General features: G+C 37.9%; 1 protein-coding gene across 15 annotated transcripts in view; it reads left to right on the forward strand.

The window, feature by feature from the left end:
• Positions 1 to 25,501, forward strand: part of ATP8B4 (ATPase phospholipid transporting 8B4 (putative)) — a 255,262-nt gene that overhangs the window by 122,761 nt on the left and 107,000 nt on the right. For all 15 annotated transcript variants that reach the window (XM_042942064.1, XM_042942063.1, XM_042942076.1 and 12 more), the window contains 3 exons: positions 3,959 to 4,031; positions 15,104 to 15,174; positions 18,590 to 18,672. In XM_042942064.1, the coding sequence (XP_042797998.1) occupies positions 3,959 to 4,031; positions 15,104 to 15,174; positions 18,590 to 18,672 (227 nt within the window). The remainder of the gene's footprint in view (positions 1 to 3,958; positions 4,032 to 15,103; positions 15,175 to 18,589; positions 18,673 to 25,501) is intronic.

Genomic DNA, 25,501 nt, shown 5'->3' on the forward strand with positions numbered 1-25,501 from the left:
ATATTTTGAAGATGAGCTTTAAATTAAATCTTCCGGTCTGCCCCTCTGGTCTTGTTGGTATGTCTTTGATGTTTCATAAGTGGTGGTTGTAGTAGGTAGGACAAGAAAAATGGTGGGATTTAACATATGGATGATTTAAATTTATTTTCAGGTCTTTATCAGTTTATACTTGGTCAGTAAGTTTGGATACTGTAAGTTTCAGTAAGTTTGGATAGCTAAGACCCTGAGTGCTCACTGAAACATATCTCTGATATCCTAGTTAATTGTAGTTATAATTATCTGCCAAGATAGAATAGGAAATAATATTAAAAATATTAAACCCCTCCCTCCTTGATTGTATTGTACACGTACCAGATTTTTCGACATATACATTCAAATACGGGGTTTAACCAAGATACCACACATAGCCTGTGGTTTACTAATATCCCATACCCTTTTCTCACAAAACTCTAATTGGATCTGTAGAGTATTACTTCTCCTCGCTAAAATAATCCATTTTCTTCTTCTTCCTTTTATTCTTCACTTACTTTCTGTTAACTGTTTTAAGTCATGAGATGACTTTCTGTCATAAGCTCACTTGGTAAGGATTATGCTGTCTTCTTGGCAGGGTGCTGTCCACAAATCTGACACATAGGTCTGTGTGTCTGTTGTTGGGGTTATTGATGAAATAAGCATTGGATACTGCTTGCTGTTTCTTGCCAGGTTGCTAATTAGTTTGGGATAATATTTCTTTCAAGGAAATTTCTCCCATGATTATGTACCTTGCCAACAATATTTTGTTTCAAGTTCAGAAAAATTTTGTGCCAACCTGCATTTTTGCCTGGTGAAGGTTTTCTATAGCCCATGGCCTGCAGAAATGATACTGTGTCCTGTGGAATTTGCACATATACATACCAGAAAGTTTTTAAGGTCTCAAATACTGTTAAATATAGACTTTGGAAGGAAAATATTTGGAATGCTCCTTTTTAGGGGAGAACTTTCCATTGGGGTAAGTAGAGAAAGGTAGGTGGTCAAGGTAGAGCAGGTGTTGGAAGATATCTGGAATAACAAAGGGGACTTCTGGGAAGAGGATCTCAGAGAGACTGATAGATATATGTTTTGGGCACAGGGCACACAGGTGGCAAGAGAGAAAAAGAGGACTTGGGTGAGATAAAGGATCCTGGGTTCATATGTGGTGTTCAGGTTTTTTCTGCTTTCTTTGCCTGTCAGGTGACATTGGTAGATGAATAGTCAGATCTTAGCAAGATATTAGTAAATACTTAATCTGAGTGTTTTTCTACTTTTTGAACTATTTAGTATGTGAGAAAGTAGAGGTTAAAATGTAGGTAGGGGTGCAGGTAGGTGTGAGGGGAGAAAGGCATGAGCACCTGGCATGAGGAAAGATATTTTGCTCTGCTTTATCTTTCTCCATATGGTTTTGATAAAGTTTCATGTTTATCATATCAGTGATTCTTTGCATACTCTGGAGTTCTGCAAATTTGTTTTTTAACTTTTTAACAAATTTTTTTTAACATTTACTTTTGAGAGACAGAGGCAGAGCATGAGCAGGGGAGGGGGGGGGGAGAGAGAGAGAGAGAGAGAGAGAGAGAGAGAGAGATACACAGAATCTGAAGCAGGCTCCAGGTTCTGAACTGTTTATTAGCACAGAGCTGGACGTGGGCCTCGAACTCATGAACTATGAAACCATGACCTGAGCTGAAGTTGGACGCTCAACCAACTGAGCCACCCAGGCGCCCCTTAATAAAAAAATTTTTGAATGTTTATTCATTTTTCAGAGACAGAGTGAAGTGTGGGGTTGGGACAGAGAGAGAGGAAGACACAGAATCTGAAGCAGGCTCCAGGCTCTGAGCTGTCAGCACACAGCCTGATGTGGGGCTCGAACTCACAAACACTGAGATCATGGCCTGAGACAAAGTCAGATGCTCAATCAACTGAGCCACCCAGGTGCCTCTGCAAATTTTTTTCTTAAAGAGATTTTGTTCTAGTATTTTTCCAAGTGTCGCAGTTAATTCAAGTAATTCCCATAGATACCACCACACTTATAATAATTTCTTTCTAATTGGTTTAGTTCTACAGAGAGAACTAAATAAATGTAAGATACTATAATATTTAATACCTAAATATAAGATCTTCTATAAATATAAGAACTAAATGTAATAAGATACTGAACTTGAGAAAAGCAATTTAGAATTAAAAAAAAAAAAAACCCAAAACTCAGGTTTTAGTTTGTTCTCCCAAATAGTGGCTTTTGCTATCTATCTGTTCATACTTAACTATCAAATGTGCATTTTGAAATGTGTAAGATATCCTATAGAGCTCCCTTTTTACTTTGGTTGGTTATCTATTTGGGTGGAAGAGTTAAGGTACAGTCCTTCCTAGAGCTTTAGTAGATAGGACGGAGGAATAAGAGTTTGGAAATGAAACTTCATATCATCTGAGCTTCCCTTCAAAGCAGATGCACTTTCAGTAGACACTTCAGGGCAATTCAGTAGTCCATTCAGGGCAATTCATCTCAGTCCATTCACATAAGCTTTTATCTGAGATACTGTCCCCTAAGAAATGCCACTCATGCTCCAAAGGAGGTGGTATCCAGGAGAAATAAATCAGCACATAATCCATACCTGTAAAAATAAATAAAATGAGATTTAGAAGGACTTCGTGTGTTCTCCATTGTTCTTGAAGTAGATAAAGTGCAGAAAAGTATGGTATTGGAAAAACGATTGAATTCTGGCTAGAGATGAAAATGCTCCAATTGAAAACTTTCCAGAACAACATGTACTTGGATCCGTATTAAAGAAAAATTCTTTGAGTGTTTAAGCCAAATGACCCAGCAGGGTTGATAGTGTGAGGCATATTTCACAGTTGTATAAATATTTAAAACTGTTTTCCAGCCTATAAAACAAGTAAATTAGGTTGTTTTTTAAAATACTGCACAATGAAATTAACCTGCCCACCTTAACTTGTTGGGGAACCTGCCCTTCTCATCCCAGCCTTCTCTCTTAAAAGGAGATTGCTGGGAAAGAAGTGTGAAGAAGGCTTTCAACTTGGAAAACAAAGCTGGTTTTTGTTTCAGAGAATTTCAGATGGAGTGATTAGCATCATGGTATACTGCCACAGGTGTTCTGTTTCCAGATGGCCTGTCTTCCTAATGTGTCACAAGGGGCCAAACCAACTAGATTCAATAGCTTATCATAAGTCCTTTTGAACGTGGTGAAGGGTAGACTAGGGGCTCCATTATATACATAAGCCTAAAAGAAAGCAGTGCGGCCTCTTGGCTAGGTGGTTCTCAATTCTGAGCTATTGCTCCTGGCTATGAAAGTGCGACCAAGCCTGTTCTTCAGCCACAGGCTTATGGATGATGGGTAGGTGTTCTTTCTCATTCAGGCTCACAAGGCTGCTTTGATCCCCCATTGTTGTTCATGCCCTTTCCAAAATTTTTATTCTTTTCCTCTTACTTGCATTGTAGCTATTGCCTTGGACCACTTTGTTTTGCCTCCAGTTAAATAGAATTCTGAGACAATGGCAGTGATGTTTTATTTCTATATTTATTAATGTAGAGTCTGAGAAGAATGATAATGACTAAATTTATTGCTACCCGCTCTTCACCCCTGCCCCCAGCCCAACCAGCTGATGTTTTGGCCAAGGAAATGGAAGCAAGAGTTAATAGCTGGTATACAAAGCTGGCACCATGGGGTGGTGACACCATGGAGCACACAGCCAAGTTAGGCATCTTGAGTTTAATCCTAGGGATACCCCCAACTCACTGGGTATCCTTGAGCAAATCACTTGACCTCTCTGGGCTTTAGTTCCCACATCACTCAGGTAAAAGACTTAGTTATATAAGGTCCTTTGAATTTTGCATTGTAGGAAAGTCTTCTGTTATATGATGTTTCATTGTGAATACATTTCCTTGATTCTTCTTTGTTAATTAAAAAATTTATTTTGTTTTTGTTCTTAGACTGCAGAATGAAAAATGGATGAATGTCAAAGTGGGAGACATCGTTAAATTAGAAAATAACCAGTTTGTTGCTGTGAGTATTTAGTACAATTTAAAGAATTTATCTCAGGTTAAAATAGCATATGTACTGAAGTATTTACATTTGAAAATTTGGTAAATCTGTACTAATTAATAATAATTAAGAAAAGAATACCAGAATGTATTACTAAAAAGTCTCAATTATAAAATGTTGAAAAAGACACATTAATTAATTACTTTGATAGCCTGAGTGATTATCTCTTCGTCTATTTCCTTTGTGATCTTTTTTCTTTTTTTGAGAGAGAGAGAGAGAGGAGGGGAGTGGCAGAGGGAGAAGGTAAGGGAGAGAGGGAATGTTAAGCAGGCTCTATGCCCAACGTGGAGCCCAACACAGGGCTTGATCCTAGGAACTCTGAGATCATGACCTGAGCCGAAATCAAGAGTCATATGCTTAACCAACTGAGCCACCCAGACGCCCTCCTTTGTGATATTTTCAATCAATAGACACAGAAGATTTTAAATGAAGCTATCATTTCATATAAAAGATTTTAAAATGCTCCAGTACTTTAAGAACAGTTTTTTCTCACATATTTTGAATACTATCCCTTAATAATAGGATTATTACTGTTAATTTGCAATATAGTTGAAGAAGATAACCAGAGGACAAAAAAATGTATGCTTCTTCCTGAATAATCACAATAAAAAATTTCTATTGGTCTGAACTAATAAAATGCTATTTATGACATTTTGCTTTGCCTATCAAATGTACTATAATTTATATTCTCAAGCTTCCTATGTTACAATTTCCTTGATAAAATTCAAGGGGTCACTTCAATGACTAAAATATATGTGATGAACTGTAGTTCACATTAAATAAAGGGCAAGAAAACTAACCATATGAGAGATTGAAAGTTCAAGTTATTGTAGTCTTTATGTCAAATACATATTCGTTATGAAAATTTGTGTTCAGTACAGTTTTATGTATCAAGTTGTGTCCTTCATTAAATCTGAGGCATTTTCCTATAGGAAAAAGGAGTGACCCCAAGATCTCTTTACAAGAATAATTCAGTTGTGGGGCACTTGGGTGGCTCAGTCGGTTGAACATCAAACTCCAGCGCAGGTCATGATCTCGCCTTTCCTGAGTTTGAGCCCTGCATCAGGCTGTCTGCTGTCTGCTGTCAGCGCAGAGCCCCTTAGAATCCTCTGTCCCTCTCTCTCTCTGCCATTCCCTTTCTCACCACCCCCCCCCCTCAAAAATAAATGTTAAAAAAAAATAAGAATAACTCAGTTGAGACTCCTAAAGATTCACTTTCAGAAATAGTCTTCTTTCATTAATGCACTGTCTGCGTATACTGATCCTTTGGAACAGCCTATGTTAAGAAGACTACTCAGTGGTCAGACCATTTACAAAAGAGCTCACCCGCTAAATGGAGAAGTGTTTATGTCCCTGACAACATCGATTCTTTGGAAAATAGCCGAGAACCAAAAATAAGTACAAAGGGGTTGGCACAGCCAAAAGAGAGGTCTCAAAGTCCACATACTGTGGCCTAGACTCCTTATACGTAGGACGATATGCCAGGTTCTCACAGTTTACAGTTGACACTTGATCAACATGGGTTTGAACTGAGTCGGTCACCCCCCTGTCCCTGCCCTTACCGGTAGGTTTTTTCTGTGTGTGTGTGTGTGTGTGTGTGTGTGTGTGTGTGTGTATACACACTATATTTATATTTTTCCATATACATATATATATATATATATATATATATATATATATATATATATACACACACACACTATACAGTACTACAAATGTATTTTCTCCTGATGATTTTCTTAGCATTTTCTTTTCTCTAGCTTACTTTATGGTAAGCATATAGTGTATAATACATATAACTACCAAAATAAGTATTAATTGACTGTTAATGTTATCATTAAGCCTCTGGTTGGTAGGGTATTAGTAGTTAAGTTTTTTGGGAGTCAAAAGTTATACTTCATGGATTTTTGACTGAGTGGGGGTTGGCACCCCTAGCCCCATGTTGTTAGATTAGACACAACTCAAATTAGCTTATCCAGCTTATTTTCCAGCTCATTAAAGATTAGCAGCAATACACTAGGGAGTGGCATCTGCTGGTTCTAACCTGTAGGAAAGATGCAGACAGATACAGGTATCTTTTGTTATCTGAAAGTAGAGTGGTCCTGTGAAACCCTCAATAAGCCAATATAGCATAAATCAAAGACTCTTACTCTTAATTCATATGGAGAACTTTTTTGAGTATTCCCAGGCCCCCAAAATAATCTCTCTTAGGCCTTTCTGATACCTTAAGACACATCTTGCTAATGATGCACAAAATAAGTCAAGATAAAGCACAGATGCTCACAGACAGTTCAAAGCTTTGGAGGCTAGACACTGAGATGCTGAGGATAGTTCTGGGAGAAGGAGCTTGGTGGGGACTCTCTTGCTCTCAGGTGCACACTACTTCTGTAAGGGTTCACTACAAACTTGTATGCTACTTTTGCTTTTCCTTCCTTTCATAAAGGTAAAAATCCTTTTCATATTTCTTTTGGTTAGTGAAAACAAGTACTGAAATAGTTCTTTCTTGAAGTGGTGTAATGAAAACTTTCAAAAAGTTGGGGATACCTGTGTAGTGTAAGGGCAGTGAAGTGAATTGGGTTAGAACTGAGTCTGCTCCATTCCTTCTGTGACAGCACTATATCTTCTCTGCCTATGGTTTCTTCATGTGTCAATCAAGGTGCCAGACCACTATATCATCCCAAAGATCCCTTCCAGTCCTGTGTGCTAATTCTCTGTCTGAACTGAGATGACTACAGGGTTCTTGAAGGCAAAGAGCACATTGATCTGGCTGGTCTCTCACACCTAGTGCCATGTTGGGTCATGGTGGGCAGACAGCAAGTGATGGCTGAATGAATAAATGTCAGTCTTTTGCAAGAGAGAAGACAGAGGGGAAAATGGATATAAACTTTGAAAATTCGGAGTGTTCTGGCTCAATGGGATACTAATATACATCTGTGTGTTCTAAGAAAAGGTCACATATATTCAGGATTCTTTGCTTAAGAAGAAAAGTCTTCATGTAACTTAATTTAGTTCTGCGTTCAATTAAAATGATTACAGTGAAAAAGTTTTGGTGCAACTAGATGATTAACCTTCACTTTTTAAAAACACTGGCATATGTGGAATTCTAAGATGTGTGCATTCAAAAAAATGTTTGGCAACTACTTTGTCCCAGGAATGGCACTAGATTATAATGGAATTAGAAAAAATTAAAGTGTGCCACACATGTAACTATTATTTTATTTACAATTGAATATTTCAGTGGCAATGCTAGACATATTCCCACTTCATGTATTCATAAAAACAGTGTATTTAAAGAGCCCCCTGTATGTGCTCTAACAAGGATAAATATTAGACTGAAATCACTTGTTCACTAATCTATATTCTAGTGTGTTCATTTATCACATTCTTTGGGGTGAATCCAAGAAAGGCAGAAATCAACCATATGTCCCAAATCTCCTAACTCTATAGGACCTCCTGGGTAACTTATCTGTGCTCCACCTTGCCCTCTGGCCTTGATATTCTAATTTGTATTTCCCCTCATCTTTATTCTTCACTTAGTTATATTTTCTATGTTATGGTACATGTGCTTGCTTTGCTTTTGCAAAACTGTCTGTGGAATGATGCATGGAAGGCAAGTGTAAGTGCACACATCAGGTGAAAGAAGACCAGTTCAATAGGTGTTTCATTAGCGTTGGTTTAAAATGAATCACACATTTAGACAAATTTCCATGAAGTCAGTGATCCATGTGTCCCAGCACTGTCCAGTAGAACTTCCTGCAGTGAGAGGTGCCTGGGTGGCTCCGTTGGTTAAGCATCTGAGTCTTGATTTCAGCTCAAGTCATGATCTTGAAGTTTGTGGGTTTCAGCCCCTCAGCAGGCTCTGTGCTGACAATGCAGAGCCTGCTTGGGATTCTCCCTCTCTCTCCCCTCCCCCACTCCCTCTTTCTCTCCCTCTCTCTCTGTCTCAAAATAAATAAACTTAAAAAAAAAAAAAGAACTTTCTGCAGTGATGGGACTGTATATTTGTGCTGTCCAGTGTGACAGCCAACAGCCCCGTGTGGACACTGAGCGCATAAAATGTGACCAGTGCAACTGAGGAACTGAATTTAAAATTTTATTTAATTTCAATTAAAAATTTTTTTTAAATGTTTATTTGAGAGAGCTTGAGTGGGGGAGGGGCAGAGAGAGAGAGGGAGACACAGAATCCGAAGCAGGCTCCGGGCTCGAACTTGTGGACCATGAGATCATGACCTGAGCCAAAGTTGGACGCCCAACCAACTGAGCCACCCAGGTGCCCCTAAAATTTTATTAAATTTTAATTAATTTTGATTTTTAAAAACATTTAGATTTAGATAGCTATATGTGACTTGGGGCTGCTTGATTGGATGGCACAGATGTGGCCTTTTTATTGTGGCTACATGATGGGATGGGAATGCTTATTCTCCACTCTTCTCTACATCCAGTTCTTTACATTTTCACTTGGAGGGGCAGCACCAAAATAATCTTTTGAGCTTTTTGTACTACCTTGCCCACATCCCTCTCCCAGGAGTGACTTCTGTGATTGCTGGGTTTGGGGGCAGGGAGTGGTGCCCATGACCCAGAGCCTCCTTCCTTCCCCTTCTCTTTGGGCTCTGCCTGTGTTCACAGTACATTCAGCCCTGCTCTTTCATTCCAACAATTTTACAAAAGCAAATCCTGGTGGTGGAGGTGCTTGGAAGGTCCAGGTAGTTTAGAGCTCCCTTTATCTACAGCTAGGTGAACCTAACAGGGATCAAGTATTAGCAAGCCCATTTGGCCCACAGACCTATAGCCTGGTCTCCAGCAACTTTATTAATAACAAGAATGATGTGTTTATCTCCATTGATCTTGGTCTGATTCCTATAATTATAGTTCTATTGGTTTAATCTTTGGATAAGTGAAGAAAGGAGTTCTTCAAATGCCAAAACTCTGTAGTGTCTCTTGATTATCTCACTTTGTTTCAGAATTTTTCTATGTCTGTCCAGCTACTTGGCATCTACAAAACTTTTTCTAAGGGCCAATGTTTTTATGGGTGAACTGCTATAATAATTTAGAAGTATGAATATGCCTCCTGCTCCCTGAGGATTAGCTCATTTAATCTTTACATTAGCTCAAGGAAGGCAGGTTGTTCTATTATTGTTCCCATTTTACAGATGAGAAAACAGTGCCATCAAATAGCTTGCCAATAGGAGAGCTAGGAGTTAAACACAGGCCATCTGGATTTTAACTCCACTCCTAATTGCTACCATATGCTGGCTCCTTACCCCGTTAAAAGTCATCCCAATTGCCTTGAACCTGGGTTTCCTAAGTTAGGGTCTTCAGGCTTGGGTGCTGGAAGTGAAGTGACCACAGAATGTTGTACCTAATTCTGATGCATAACCTCTAGTTGTTCATACTTAGAATTCTAAATTAATTTATGTCAGCTTATTCTATTTTAAGCAAGGAAAGGAGCTTGCCTGCGATGGCTAATTAGCTGGCATATTCAGAAGTTACCTTTGTTTTCCAGACAAGGAACCCTCACTACTCCTCACTTAAAAAGAAATTTTAAAACATGTTTGGGCTGAACTTCCAGAGCTCCTAGTTTAATTTTGGGACCAGGAGGGGAAAATGAAGAGTGTGATTCACTTACTGCAATGAGATTGGCTTGCATAAGAAGAACCAAGTAAATGGTCAGACAAACACACTGCAAAGGTCTTTATTAGTGCCAGAACTTGGACCCTGGGAGCCAGGCACACCTTCCTCCTTTACTTGACAGCAGTAACCTTGTTTTATTTTCATTTTCCTACCTGGTGGTAGAAATAAACCCCTTACTGGACATGACCATATTTGAACATTTGAACGAGTGTCCTCTCTTCCTCTACTGTCTCCATCCCCCTAAAAGAAAGGCATTCATTTTTTAGGTGTTTACAACAGTAAAGGTTTTGTTTTAAAACAAAGGCATTCGTCTGCTACCTGAATTGGAAATATCACCTTTAGAAATTAAAGAACTAGAAAGATGAATCTGACCTCAACTCCAGTACTGACCAAGGGTGGGCTTTGGCTCTCTCACCCATCAGGGCATCTCGTATCATTTTTTGCAGCACCTTAGTCCCTTCTAGAGAGGCCATGTAGTGGTCTCATTGCCCTCTTTGTTATTTAAAATTTTATAGCTTCAAGTCAGAATTACTTGCTTCACACTAATTGTTGTAAATAAGCCCTCTTTCACTTTTAAAAATATGTGAGACAGTAGAAAGTTGAAAATTTCCAGAGGAAGTTTTTTTTAAAACATTTGTGTAAGCTGCACTGAAAAAGAAGCTTCTTGCTAAAGTATAGAGAGGTGGTAGCATGCCATTTTCTACATTAGAAAAAAATACATGGTCAGTGTTTTGTTTATAAGCAATTATTCATTTGGGGGGGTGAAATATACAAGGTAAGGGTTCTTTTTGACTAAAGAAAGTAAAAATTAGTAAAGTAAGTAAAAGCTATGATTATTATTATTCTCCTTTTCTCCTTTCTTCCATCCTTTTCTTATTCTTCTCAAATAGTTAATTATTAAAAACATGTTTTAGATGTATCTAATACATGTTAGTAGACACTCAACATGCATTTGTTTGATCTGAAATTTAAACGTTAAATAAAAATATCACCCACAATCTTACACATTTTCATTTTTACAACTCCATCCTGATTCTTGTCTGTATCAAACCTATTTTCCTATAAGTATACTCATACTGCATGAGCCATTTTGGATTTTTATTTGGGGACTACAAAAGTAAAAGATAATATTGTAGATAGTAAAGAAGATTAGGAGCTCCATGTACCAGAATGACTTAATAGGGAGATTCAGATAGGACATTCCAATTAATTCTACAAATTTATCTTTTCATCAGGTTATGGGGTTAATATCCCACTATTCTTAACCATTGTGGTTTTGGTTTTTAAACACCAACAAAGCAAAACAAAACAAAACACTTTCTGTTTGTCCTGGTCCAGTGATTTTGTAGCCACCCAGAGGAAAGAGTATACATCTGGGAACAGAGTTATAAATTCTAGTTCTAGCTCTGCCCTTTAAACTGTGTGGCATGAGCAGGGCGTTAAATCCCTTAGGACCTTTTAAAAGTGACAAAGCTCTCACCATGACTTTGTAAAGGCTATGGATGTTACATGAATTAATTTAGTTCATCTACTGCTTGTGGGGCCAGAGATAAATTTCCCACATTTCTTATTCACACAACAGGAACAATATTATCTTCTCACAGGATTGTTGAAAGAATAAAGTGACAGAATTGTGGAGAGTTTTATAAACTCTTTGTTTTATAAACTCTTAAAGAATTGTACAGCTTTTAGGTGTTCTCATTGCTTGAGATTTTGCTTTATTCTGAATTCTTCAATTCAGCAAACATTAATTATGCCTAATCAATCTATGAGGACAGTGTTGTTGGTTGTGAGAACTCAAAGGTGTTCAGTGGATTCTTAAGTTTCCTCTGATTGAAGTATTTGTTTAAGGTTTCTATGAAGCAATTGCTTGGGCTTTTTGTTGTATGTGGAAGGTGGAGGAAAGGGCATTGTGTTGGAAAACACTGCTTCATCCTTGGGGGACATAGTTGAACTTCTCTTGGCAGGACATGGGGAAAAGTCACCAATAATTGAGAGAAGAAAGTACAAATGGTATCTGAGGAAGATGTTTTTGGTAGGAATTAACGACTATTTTCCTGGCACATTTGTGAGTTCCAATAAATGTGCTTTCATTTCCTTGTTGTTGTTGTTTTTTTTTTTTTTTTTCTTTTTAATGTCTATTTTTGAGAGAGAGAGAGAGAGAGAGAGAGAGAGAGAGAGAGAGAATATGAGTGGGGGAGGGGTAGAGAGAGAAGGAGACACAGAATGTGAAGCAGGCCTCAGGCTCCAAGCTGTCAGTACAGAGCCTGACGTGGGGCTTGAACTCACAAACCGGGAGATCATGACCTGAGTGGAAGTCAGATGCTCAGCTGACTGAGCCACGCAGACGCCCCTCTTTCTCTGTTCTTAACTCCTGCTCATGTCTCTGCCTGGGGAGACCTCCCGTTATTCCATCCAGAATCTTCCATAAAGCCATTCGTTGGCTACCAACCTGATGTACTCTACCTCATTTGCACTCCCCCATAGCACTTTGGTAATAAGACCTTTAGAACCTGTATTGTATTCTGCCTTTACTAAACTATAAAATCCTTGAAGGAAAGAGGTTTTTATTCATTTTAGTATTCTCACCTTAAATTGCCCGGATTCATGTGTCACTTGTGGCCTCAAACAAGTTACTGAACCTCTCTGGGCCTCACTTTGCTCATCTGTGAAGTGGGAATAACAACAGGACCTACACTACAGGATTTCTGTGGGAGTAAGCTCTCACTGAACACTGGTGTTACAAACCCCTGCAACTCAAACACAAGTTTCTGGATCCACTAAGAATTGGGTACCCTGGCAGATACTGAAGGGGTCAGCTTCAGGAGGCCTGGTCTGGGACTGAGTCACGGGCTGGTTGGGCTCTAAGACCTCCCTTATGTTCCTCCACGTCTGGCCCAGAACCTCTGACAAAAGCATGATGACCAGGGACTGACAGGGCTGTTATTGCATCTCTCTTCTCCTTTTCTTTTCAGAATTCTTACTGAGTGCACCTGGAAATAGGAGTGCTGCATGATTGTGAGTGGGCAGACCACTTATTTCTCTGCATGCCCCCTCTTGGTCCTGCCCCTTCACATTTCCTTCTCAACTATAATGAATTTAAAAACTTCAAGGGAGCAAAAAGGAACACCAAAGCTCAGTCAGTGGGGCAGGGAGAATAGGGATGAATGAAGGGCATGCAGAGATCAGGGAATAGGGAAGCAGGAGCAAGGTTCAGAAGTCATCAAAGAAAAAGATGACAACAGAAGGGACAGGAAGAGTGGGGAAGGTTGAAGGTAGGAAGGTAGTTGTCCCAACTTCCCAGGAGGTAGTCAGGGCAGATGTTTGCTTAGAACCTGTGGGCTTTCTAATTCTCAGTCACAGCCTTTAGGAAGTTGAGTTACTGTTCAGGAGAGAATCCACTTGCCAAATGGTGGTGCCTCAGTCACATGTTCTGAGCCAGCAGTGGATGACTCCTCCCTTTGTCTAACAAAAATATAAGTATTAAGCTGCTAAACTCAATATTAAATAGGAATGTTGAATCAGTTTTACTGTACAGTTTAGAAGAGAAGTCGCTCTAGATACAAATCAAGATCTTTCTCTGTACTTCATAACTGTTTTCAGTCACAGATGATGATCGAGCATTCTGGATTTTGTGTAAAATGATCCTATTAAGCTCAAGGGAGGAGAGACATAGGCCCAAAGAACATGAAGTTATACTGCTATCATATTCGCTGATATTTAAATTGTGAGAAGTAAGACCAAGGTAAATTTTCAAAAACATTTTTTTCTCTTTAAAAACATAGTGGGTAATTTTGGCTCAAGAATGGTGTACAACTCTTTACATATTCTCTCTATGGTGGGTTTGCTGTAGGCACGTTGTGATTAGTCAGAAAATAATTTTTGCCTCCTCAGGCCTCTGTGACTCTTGTATTGGAGCTGAAGAGGAGTCTTGATAATATAAACCCATTTATAGCTTTAGGGGCTTGTCACTGAGTTGTTTCTTAATTCTGTTTTGTCACAATTGAAACAAAACTGAACATGCACATGTGTACCCACACACAGACACCCCTTGCCTATATTTGAGTTGGAAATAAAAAAGCTTGAGGCAATGAAATGAATGGGTTGATTATAAATTTAATCTCCAGGACTTGGGGTGCTTGGGTGGCTCAGTCCGTTAAACATCTGACTCTTGATTTTCTCTCAGGGCATGATCCCATAGTTTGTGGGATCGAGTCCCATTTTGGGCTCCAAGCTGATAGTGTGGAGCCTGGCTGGGATTCTCTTTCTTTCTTTCTTTCTTTCTTTCTTTCTTTCTTTCTTTCTTTCTTTCTTTCTTTCTTTCTTTCTTTCTTTCTCTCTCTCTCTCTCTCTCTCTCTGCCCTCCCCTCCCCTCCCCTCCCCTCCCCTCCCCTCCCCTCCCCTCCCCTCTCTCCAAACATTAAAAAACCCAAACCTCCAGGACTTGAGAATGAGACAATTCTAATAATTGAAAAAACAAAGGTAAGAAAATTGCACAGATTTGGAATGCCAATTGTACATTCAAACAGTGCGACACACTTGTTAGGCTAATGTGTCAAAGTAATTGTTAGAATTTTAGTGAATTCATTTTAGATCTTCAAATCTTTCAGAATTTCATAAAAACCCTTATTTAAAAATGAAATTTGAAATGAACGATTCCCCAGTATAGGAAGCAGCCAGAATTCTAAAACCGAATTGTGAAAGGTCATTTTTAAAGCTCAAATGGACAGCTGAACAGAATGATTTATTTCTGTGAAAGACCAACTACTTAGTTTCTGGATGTTGTCTGCTGTCATTTAGAGCATTTTCTATTCTGTCTTGCCTCTTGCTTAGCCCCTGTTTTATATTATCTTTTCCCTTATTTATACCCATCATCTTTTTCTTTTTTAAATGTTTTTATTTTTTTTTCTTTTTTAAAATTTTCCGTGCCTGCCTTATTTTTTCTGTGATTTTCAATTTCCTCCTACTTTACTTCTGTCTTTTCCCCATCAGCTTTGCCTACCCCCTACTCTTAAAGGATAATACTAGGGAATTAAAATGATCTTACTTATTGGGGAAAGTTGTATATTTTCCATTAGTATTTATCCAGACAAGAAAGTAGAATTTTATATATATTTTTGCAAACAAAAAAGTAAATGAAGTGGCTATAAATTTATATGATACCCCCTAGCCCTTGCTTATATTCTGATATTCAAGGGGTGTGCTCAACAGGAACAGAGAAGTAGAGGGAAGGTTGTATTTGAGGCATGTAGCAGAAAAGTGGAACAGGATTTTACCTCTCTCATTTTTTTTTCCTAAGGCACTCCTGGCTCATTAGTAAGTAGTGGAGGGAGGATCCAACATAGAAGGCTTTCAACCACTCTTCCCTTCTCAAGTGTTCTTGATGATTTTTTTTTAAATAGGCTGATCTGCTTCTCCTATCAAGTAGTGAGCCACATGGCCTCTGTTATATTGAAACTGCTGAGCTTGATGGGTAAGTTATTAAAGTCAGAATAATGAATTAGATTCATTTTTAGTTTAACAGTAATAGCTTTAGGAACAGGACTTAACCTAAATCTTATTTTTCACTTAATTTTCTTGGAAAAACTAGGAATATAACTTGCAAATTCTATTATTTGTTAATTACTTTGTGGATCTGTAGAAAGCTCTGTCTTTTCTCTTGAATTTATTTTCTTTGAGAAACAGTGAGTTAAATAGATCTATGTCTATTTGGCCTGGGTGGTCCTACCCTTGATTTAGGCAGTAGCTAAAATAGTGCTGAGAGGGAAATTTATGGCACTATATGCATACACTTGAAAAGAAAAAAAGAATCTCAAATCAATAATGCAATATCCCATCCCAAGAACCTCTAAAATAACAGTATAAACCCAAAGCAAACAGAAGGAAGCAGATGAAGATAAGAGCAGAAATCAGTGAACTTGAAAGCAGAAAACAAAAAGAGAAAAATCGATGAAACAAAGAGCTGATTCTTTGAATACATCAATAAATTTGATAAACCTTAGGAACACTGAAAAAGAAAAAAAAAGACACAAAATAGCAATATCATGAATGAACCAGGGGATATTATGACAGATCATGAAGATGCCAGAAGGTTGAGAAAATCCTCCAAGCAGTTTTATACATACATATTTAACAACTTAGATGAAAAAGACCACTTCATCACAACACAAAGTACCACAACAAACTCAATGTGAAATAGACAATTTGAATCGCCCTGTAACTTTTAAGGAAATTGAATTCAAATGTAAAACATAAAGCTATAAAACTTTTAGAGAATACCGTAGGAGAAAATCTTCAAGATCTAGAGCTAGTCAAAGAGGTCTTAGACTTGACACAAAAAGCATATAATTCATAAAAGGAAAATTGGATAAATCAGACTTCCTCAAATTAAAAATTGTAACTGTGCAAAGGCCTTGTTAACAGGATGAAAAAAACAAACTACGGACTAGGAGAAAATATTTGCAAACTGTCTGTCTGACAAAATATTTTTATCTTGAACATTTGAAAAATGCTGAAAACTCAATATTAAGAAAACAATCTAATTAGTAAATTAGCAAATGATATGAAGGGACATTTCACCAGAGATGACATACAGATGGCCAATAAACACATAAAAAGATGTTCAACATCATTAGTCCTTTGGGACATTAAAATTAAAACCACAATGAGATGTCAGTACATACCTATCAGAACGGCTAAAATTAAAAATAGTGACAGCTCCAAATGCTGGCAAGGATTTAGAGAAACATGATCACTCACATATTGCTGATGGGAATGTAAAATACTACAATCACTCTGGAAAATAGTTTGGCAGTTTCTTAAAAAGCTAAACATGCAACTACCAGACAACCCAGTAATTTCACTCCTGTACATTTATACCATGGAAATAAAGACTTAAGGTACACAAAAACTCGTACACAAATGTTTATGGCAGCTTTATGTGTAACATCCAAAAATTAGAAACAACGTGGATATCCTTCAACAGGTTGAACAAACGGTGGTATATCCATACCGTAGAACACTATTGAGCAATAAAAAGGAATGCTATTGATGCATTCAACAACATGGATAAATCTTCAGAGAATTATGATGAGTAAAAAAGCCAATCCCAAAAGGTCACATCCCAAAGGTCCATTTATGTAGCATTCTTGAATTGGCAAAATGATAGAAAGGGACCACTGATTAGTGGTTGGAGGAGGCAGGGAAGTGTGTGTGGCTATATGTGATGTCAGTGTTCCCCATCTTGACTGTATCGGTGTCCATTGTGATATTGTGACATCGTGATACAGTTTTGCAAAATGTTGCTGTTGGGGAAACTAAGGAAAGGGTATACAGGATCTTTGTGTATTATTTCTTATGCTGAAAGTCATTTTGAAGTTTGAAGCCAAGATACTGAGGCATAGGAAGAAGACTATGGCATGACACAACACTATTAATTAGGAGTCTTGGGGATTACTTTTCCCTTTTAGTTTACACATCTGAAGATGGACGTGAGATGCTGGAGAGAATTCTGAGGAAGTAGCTTAAAAAGATGATAAACCTTGATGAATGACACGTTGTGTAGAGCTAGGTTAAGGAACGATGGCTGTCTTGCTTAACTGGTGCCACTGCCTAATATAAGTTTGCTTAAACGATGGGCACATTGGCCCTTTGGCCTCAATGCCACTATCTCACTCTTGTTCTTCAAGCCCAGCTCAATTTCTACCTCAGTTTGAAGCTCTTCTTGAGTATCTCAACCCCTACTCATTTCTGCCTCTTAGGAGTTGATAGATTTGGCAAAGACTGAGCCATGAGATTAGTTTTAAACAAGGTAACTGCAATTATATATCCAACTTAGTGTCTCCTACAGAAAGCTATTTCACCAAGGGGGTACTCCTTGAATTGGTTTCATGCTGTCATATCATTGTGAAACTCCTTTATGGGAATTTTAGATTAAATGCCCTCTCAAGTACCTGCTTCTTGGTTCTCTGAATTCAGTTATTTCATGGTTTGTCATTCCAAATGGTGATACTTGCTTTTTACCTACCACTTCTTTCCCTCAAGAGAACAGTAACCCTTGTGGGGCAGCACTGAATCTCATGGGTGACTATGGTATGTATTCAATCAGTATTTGCTGACTGAGTGAACTCACTACTAAACATTTCCACAAAAGAACTCTGACCAATGATGTTAAGCTACAGTAGAAGAAAACTAGGTTGAACTCAGTGAGAAAACCAGCATGTCAAGCCCTTACATGCGAGATGTGAGTAATGGCCATAGAATCTTCACAACTGGTCATTTCATGAGGACCACAGGGCCATCTGTCCAATGTATCTGTGGTTCTGCCTGAAAGAAGATGACCAGCTCACTACGACCTGCTGAGTTCCTGTCTGGTTGTATGATTCCAGACTTGTGGGATTTTGGGCTTGATTCTCCACAGGGCAGAAAGCTATATTCCCCTTCCCATTTAAATTGCAGCTACTGTGAAATTAGCCATGACCATCTTTTACAAGTAAAATTCTCATGTAGATAGTAGACTCCAGAGTGATACTGGCCTCCTTTATTTGGCAACTGTGTTCCCATTCCTAATGTGTTTTGTAACTCATGCATGATGTCTGAGTAGGTTCGAATGAAACCATATTTATTATGTACTCTGTTCTTTCAAATAACAAAACAGATTACTGTGTTGTTATGCAGATGTGCCATGGGTGGAATGCCAACTCTCGGGAGCATGCAAAGCCCTGTCCACTTTACTGAGACATTGTGAGAGGTGTGAATGACATTTGAAGGGAGTTTCTTGAATCTCTTATGTTGGGTTTTGCATGTGCTGCACCCGCCTGATTACTTTATGTAAGATGCTATTGGGCTGTTCCATGTAAAAATTCATGTTGTGTCAATTAATTTCATAGGGAAACGAACCTGAAAGTCCGCCATGCACTATCAGTTACCTCAGAACTTGGAGCAGATATTAGCAGACTTGCAAAGTTTGATGGTAAGTGTTTAAAACAGACAAACAAAAATCACAAAACCAAAAAGTAATGTAATGAAATAATTATCGGAAATTTAATTCATGTTTCTTTTTACTTGGTGGAAGGACATAAAATTCTGCAGGCATCAAAGCCTGTAATCTCATGCAAAAGAGTAAAAATGTTTACCAAGGGGAGAATGGCTTTATTAGTTCATTGTTCATTTCATCCTTGTTTCCTCTTCTGTAGATCTCATTTCCTTTAGTCCCACAATACCCTTCCTTTGCCTGACCTTGGCCTCCCTGGGGTCCTGTGCAGATTTGCTGTGGATGAACACAAGCCATACTTGTACTTCTAGCTCTAAGTCTAACCATTCATCTATTCTTTGGCTCCATGACAAAGACCAAATACTAGACTGCAAAGTTTGCCAAGAAAATAATCCAGCCTCATATATTTCTGTATCTTGCATAGTGCCTGGCATAATGTCTTAAAGGTAGTAGGTGTTCAGGAAGAAAATTCTGATTTATTAGTAAGTCGGTCAGCTGTTGCTCTTTGAGACCATGGTTTCCTTATCACAACTTTCACACCACTCAACCCAGTCCCTTCTTCTCAGCATGGGAAACCATCTCCTCTGCCTGTTCTGTTCCACCTATGTCTTGTTATTTTCTGTTAAAGTTGTCACAGAGAAGCAAAATCCTTCAAGAGTAAAAGGAAAGAACCATTAACAGTAGGGCTATAGGCACCAGAATAGGCTATGGGAGAATCTTTGGGTTCAGTGGTCTCTTGCTTTACACATTTGTATGTCTGTCCTTGAACACAAATATTTCCATATAGACTGGTTTTATTTATTAATGAATCTTTGAGTTTGAGACGGTCTTCCAAATATTTTCTTTGGAGTCTATTTAAAGGAAAATGTGGTCAGGCGTCCTAGCATGATCCTATGAGTTAAAACACTGGTGAATTTTAAATTGTCAAATTTCCCCAGTGCACCGCTTAGAGTTTATATTGCCTGTACTTTGCATTTGCTTATAAACTCTGTCTAGAGGCTGTTAATATTTTCATCTCTATTAAATGTGTGCTGTTATAATAAATGTTTATAGAAAAAAATATTCCTCCAGTTTGAGATTTAAGTCAGGGGAATAGCCAGGAAACTTTAAATGGCCCAAGAAATACTTTGATTGGAGTAAAACAAATTATACATTTTCTACTAAGTAATTTTTTCAATGAAAATTTACTGTTCTTTAAATCCAAGGAAAGTAAATTCTTTTCATGAATCAAAATACTTGCTTAAAATATTTCATAGAATATTTATGGAGTCCTAAAAGGGCAACCTAAATATAATTTACCATTACTCATTTCTTTCCTGGCAGAATTGTACCTTTATTCCTCTATCAATCTACGAGGAGGTAAAAATTCCTGCTTTTTAGTCTTCTTTACCATAAAAAAGCAGAAAATTATTGTTATAATTGCCCACTTCACTTTTTTCATACTGTGATTCAGTTCAGACACTAAGAAATCTTAGCGGTGTAAACAGTAAAAGTTTTTTTCTTGTGCATGTCATATTCTGATGTAGGTCAGGCGGCCTTTTCCATCTTATAGCCATGGTGCCTAGACTAATGGCCTCTAAGGTCACCACACTAAAGCAAGGACACACTGACTTTTAACTGCTTCTTCCTTTGACATTTTGTTGACCAGTGTGAGTCACATGGGCCTGGCCCAAATGCAAGTGAGGCTGGGAAATAACAAGCAGATACATTTGTTGAGTGCTGTCTTTACCATACCCTCCAAGAATTCTGATCATAGGTCAAGGCCAGGATAGTGCATCAAGGGCCAGGGTGGATTAGGTTGATTTCTTACATGCAACTGTAGGAATGGGGCCAAGAATCCTCCTTCTCAGTCAGAGTATGACTCCTCTTACTCTCTATCTCTTCTACCCTGTTTGGCTTTTTCTTTTTCTCATAGCACATATCACCATCTGGCATACTCTATAACTTATTTATTTTCTGTTTATTATTTATTGTTCATCTCTGCTTGCTGCAGTGTAAGCCACATGGGGATCTTTGTTTTGCTCACTGTTATATGCCAAGTTCCTAGAACAATGCCTTGCACATAATAGGTGCTAGATAAATACTTGTTCAGTGCATGAATAAATGGTTGCAAATGCCAGAAATGGGGGGCAGGATCAACATGAGGCCCCAGAAAGACAGGGGAAGGCAAAGGAAGGGCCTAAGGTCAAGTGATTGGGAATGGTGGGTGGAAGAATGGGGTGAGGTAGAAACTTCCTGATGGGAACTTGAAGGATGAAGCAAGAGTGCTGGGTACCCTGCTCCTGGAGGGCAGGTGGCTGAGAGAGGGCTTATCTGTTGTGGTGATTTTATAAGGTCTTCATCTCAGAATATTTTTTCAAACAAAATTTAACACATAGGCACCACATGTAAGTCAATAAAAGTGGTGCTGCTCAGGCTGAAGCCAGAAGACATTTCCTCACCTAAAATAGTTTCTTTCATGTAGCTGGGGTATCCTGAAAGGTTAAGGGACTTGCCTCTTTATGAAAACAGTTTTTAAAAATATTTCATACAATTTGTTTTTAAAGTACATTAATAATTATTACATACTAGATGTGGCTTGAATTTGCTTCATGGAGCATAAGTAACTCATCAAATCTTTAACATAATTGTTTTCTCAAAGGCAACACAGACCTCTCTATTTAGAAATCATTTATACTTAAACTGTGGTCACTTTTCAGTTTAGAACTGAACTAAGGACCAGATTTCTGTTGAATTTACTCTTTTGTTCTTGAATTTTGTGTTGAATTTAAATCTACCTTAAAGTTTAAGGCAATATTTTGAATTGAACTTTATATTAAAATATGATTTCCTATTTCCAAGAAAGCATCTTGGAATAACTAGAGGGATTAAGGGGAAATAAACTAGACACAATATACAAATTATATTTTCCCTGTTAGCAGCTACATTTAAAGACCAGAAAGGTGATGCAAGATGTGGTATGGAAAGTCTTTGAAAGTGTTGGGATAGTTAATAAACACTAAATCCTTCCCATTAAAGCTCTTGCTTTCTTAAAGCCTTCAACTTTTCCTCTACTCCATTCTTTCCAAACCCTAGTTTAGACATGTTCATTTCAGTCTTTCCCTGCCTCTGACACACATATTCGAACCCTCTATACTATAAGCACACATTTCTCTACCCGTTTCTCTCCTCCCATCCCTCCATTTATTACTAATCTATTTCCATCTTCCTCTTCCACCCTTTGTGTTAGCTTACATGTGCTGTCTCCCAGCATACATTATCTCATTTTCTGTAATTCTTCACCGATTCTGTTTTCATTGCTCTCTCCATATTAATTAAGTAATGAAATCCATTTATTAAGCATCTCCTAGGCACAAGATGCAGTGGGAAGTGTGTAGGATTAGAGGATATCTCCACATGTATTATCTAGTTTCCTTTGATACCTTTTCTCCTCCATTCCTTTCTTTAGCCCCTCCCCTTTTTTTGTCTTTATTCACCGTTGTCATAATGGTTTATCACTAGATTTCAGGTTTTCCTCTGATGACTAGAAAAACCTTCCTTGAGTCGTGGGAAGTGAAACCACATATTGCATCCTTTAGTTTAAGCTAAAAGCATGATATCAACATAGTGTACATTTGGAAGTGCCCTGCCTAGCTGTGGCATGGTCTAATAGATGACACAGACATGTGAGGCACGCCCTTTCCCATGCTCTCTGTCTGTGCTAAGTATATCTTTTAGCTTGTGACTTCTGGGCAAATCTGGGTATGGTGTTATTTTTGCTTCTAGTTACTGTGTGGTTTTTCTTCTGAGACTTTGCCAAAATACTTTCTCTAGCACCAAACTACAGTTTTTGTTTTTGAATCGTAAGTGCACATCTTCCAAGTATTTGGAGACCTGAGTTTCCCACTCATATTCCTAGAGAAGTCCTCATGGGGGACACCAAGACTCAAAACTGAGATGGCTAGGGCCTTAGGATATCCCTCATAAGTCTTCCTGCCTCCTCACTTTTGCACCTAAACCCGAGGACAGTGTCTTGCTAGTAACCTCCTTGGGCATGGCATGAAACTTTCATTCATTCTTTCTTCATTCACTCAGTCATCTGTCCATTTACTCAGTAAAAAATACATTTAACACAATGACCAGGGGCTTGCTAAGCCTGCAGATACAGTGGTTAATAAATCAGACCTAGGCCTTGCTTTCACAGAGCTGATAGCCCGGCAGGGAAGACATTTGAACAAGTGCTCATTCCCAAAGAATGAGCCAAATTTAGTTTGGCAAAGGTCCTACAGTTCTCAGGCCTTAAGCACGTTGTTGACACATAAACACACTCACTATATACCAGGCATTGTGCTAAGTAACTGTACACATTATCTTATTAAATCCTTATAGCCTTGAGAGGAAGAGATTATTACTGCCTCTAATTTATGGGCAAGGAATTTGAGATTCAGAAAAATTGAATAATTTTCCCAATGGCACATGGTTACTAAATGGAGGAGCCAGAATATGAGCCCAAGACTGCTGGCAAAGCCTATTTTATGGAAGGCCACAAGAGGCTGTGAACTACAAGCAGAAAGTCAGCATTGGAGAAGTAGGGGAATTAGCATGACAACCTAGCTCCTGATCAGGATAAGAAATAAATTTTAAGAATACTCTAAATTGAAAGGCACAAAATTAATTACCAGAGATCAAGTATACCTAGGACTCAGATGACATCATCATATTTTTAAAAAGCAGCAATGTTCTCAGTGATCTTGAATGTCAGGATCCCTGACAAGAGTTTATAGAAGAGTTGGCTAAATATAGAGACCAGTACATGCAAGACAGTGTTTTGGGTTTTGGTAGGTAAATCTATTTATTTAAAAATTTTTTATATAAATGTTTTTATACATTTCTAACATCAGAAAATAATTGATAAATAGTCTGTTGAATTTTGTAAGGAAAAATAAATAAGTTGATCTAATATTGTAACAAGTCTAAAAATAGAGCAGGCCTTGATTTTTCATGTTAAAGTTTTACGGGAATTGAAAAGCTTTTTATAAATAAGTAGCTGGAGATAGTTTTCAGTTATACATTTGTAGACTAGACATTTTTATGCCTTGGGGAAAGTGCTGGATATAAATTGTGCAAATGTGTTTAAGAATCTGTTGCATATTGTTACTGACTGGACTGAGATCTGTTTTTTTGCAGTTTATGACAAGTTTACATATTTTGTATGACTGTTAATACTGAGTTCCGAACCAGGGAAAGGTTGACTCTTTATTTCAGGAATCTTGGTGTATTTTATGGTCCTTTATAAAGAATAGCATGTGTGTAATTAAAATACACAAAAACAAACATCTCTTTTTTGTTAAAAAAAAAAGGCTTGGTCAACATCTTATGACTTTTTACTTACCAGATAGTTTCCCATTCACCTGGACAGAGGCACAGCCCAACAGCATAGCTGATATGATTGTAGGAGACATATATTCCATCTAAAGGCAAGAAGAACAGCTTCCCTTTTTACTGCTGGTATTGATATGGCTATTATGGTAGTGATGATGGGTGGCTGAGGCTTGAAGTTTGAAGAATGAAGAGGCTTTAGAAAATAGGAAGGTGACACTCTTCTTTCTAAGAAAAAAAAATTTATCACATCATCAGGGCAACAATTAATGGTCAGTCTCCTAAACTCTGAGAAACTCTTGGCTGGAGAAACTCTTTAACAGCAATGATGATGTCTTACTCAGTAGATAATTTGTCTTATTAAAGAGTTGCAGTGCAGATAATCAAGAAATAATGCTAATAATAATATACATCACGAAAGCCAACTTCTCTGGAGAATCATGGAATATTGGGTATTGACTTCCATTTTCATGATAAACTATAGATTTCCATTTGGAGGTAAATGCTTTAGGTAAAAAAAGTTATTAGGTTGGTTATTAACCAACAACTCAGATGACTAAATTTAGAGTCCTGAGGAAGGGTGAGAATAAAATCTTGTGGATTTTGTCTAGGATGGACCTAGAATATTTCTGTGTGACTGTGAACTGGGTGAATTGCTATCTGCTTTCATATCTGTTCTCCTCAGAGGGGAAAACATAAAACTAGCTAGTCTGATTATATTTCTATCTCCTCATTGACATGATCTTTGTCCCAGTTGTTTCATTGCGCATTAAAGATGACTTTGTGCTCTAAACATGTTTATAGTGAATAACCATCTGAGAAAAAAATACTATTTTTCCTAAATTGTTTTCTCATTCATTGTCTAACTGACTGTTTACTGCCTCCAACTCTTTTCCAGTACTATTAGCAAAAGGAAGAAGGGTCCTAAAGTTTTTCCTTAGTCTTTATTATGCTTTATGGCTAGGGTACCTATTTGTTTGCTTCTGATGTGCTTTAAGGTTCCCCCTTTCCCCGCCTAGAGTTCTCAGATATGTTTGTATCTTGTTAGAGTTAGGTCAACCTAAGCCCATGATGGTGGCTAGCCTCCTAGGTCTTCCACTCCTCTTTTATCATTATCACCATGGAAATAAATCCACTTCTTTCATTCATCTTAAATCTACTCTAGCACCCATCTCAATTCCCACCTTCTCTTTGGAAACCATAGGAAATTTTTTTCCATCTCTACAACAAATACGCACTAAGATCTTATTATGTAGGCAGTATGGTAGGCTATGGGGATACGACGTGAATACAGTGCTCTCTTGAGAGGAAACTATTTACTTTTTTTTGGAAAAGGGAAGAAAAAGTTTGGAAGCTTTTGTTTTATGCTAACAAGGCTAAGAAAGGGGAAGCTGAGTACTTCTGAAGACAAAAAAGAAAAAAAAGAAAATGTACTTTGGCTTTGTTCCCA

This window comes from Panthera leo, chromosome B3, assembly GCF_018350215.1.
Source record: "Panthera leo isolate Ple1 chromosome B3, P.leo_Ple1_pat1.1, whole genome shotgun sequence".
NCBI lineage: Eukaryota > Metazoa > Chordata > Mammalia > Carnivora > Felidae > Panthera > Panthera leo.